The sequence below is a fragment of the Phocoena sinus genome, chromosome X (genome assembly GCF_008692025.1).
Source record: "Phocoena sinus isolate mPhoSin1 chromosome X, mPhoSin1.pri, whole genome shotgun sequence".
NCBI classification, from domain to species: Eukaryota; Metazoa; Chordata; class Mammalia; order Artiodactyla; family Phocoenidae; genus Phocoena; species Phocoena sinus.
In genome coordinates this window covers 106,721,606-106,722,229 of record NC_045784.1, presented here as the reverse complement: position 1 = coordinate 106,722,229, position 624 = coordinate 106,721,606, and the positions used below count along the sequence as shown (strand labels likewise).

Below are 624 nucleotides of genomic sequence, written 5' to 3'. Positions count from 1 at the left end.
CACCATAATTCCATTCTCAGGACCTCCCAAGTGGCTGGAAGGAGGAAGGGAAGAAGTGAGGATGTTGGAAAAGTGAGGGTTGCTCTTAACTTGTGGCCCCATTTGTGCTGTAAGGCAATGCAGGGTCTAGCAAAGAAGAAAATTGCTGAGGCTGGAGATGAAAACAAGAACTTTTGGTTTAGATGGTAAAGGAGGCCCTCAAGAACAGTAGAATCAGTTTATCTAGGAGGCAGTGCTAGAGTCAGCCTCATGAACTAGGGGGTTTCTTCTTGGCGTCCACGTCCTTTTTAACTTCTTCAGGTTTTTTAGACAGGTTTGGTATGTCATAGTTCTGAGCCAGATACATTCCCACCACGTTGCCAAGAGTAAATCCAAGCAGGAACTGGAGCATAGTGTTGGCAAGGAGGGCGCGAAGGGCCTCCCCCTGGCGCGATGAGTCAACAATTGTCACTCTTAATTTTAGCCATTCTAGCCGGTGTAAAGTGGTATCACATGTGGTTATCATTCATAGTTTCCTAATGATTAATGAAGTTGAGAATATTTTCATGTGCTTAGTTGCTGTTCATTTATATTCTTTGGTGAAGTGTCTTCAAATATTTCTCCCAAATTATACTGAGCTGTTTT

The 624-nt window shown here is 43.4% G+C and overlaps 1 protein-coding gene across 1 annotated transcript; it reads right to left on the bottom strand.

The window, feature by feature from the left end:
- Window positions 1–247: 247 nt before the first annotated feature.
- Window positions 248–391, bottom strand: LOC116746986 (short transmembrane mitochondrial protein 1-like). Its single transcript, XM_032618780.1, has one exon. The coding sequence runs from the start codon at window positions 389–391 to the stop codon at window positions 248–250; it is 144 nt and encodes a 47-aa protein (XP_032474671.1).
- Between the last annotated feature and the right edge of the window lie 233 nt (window positions 392–624).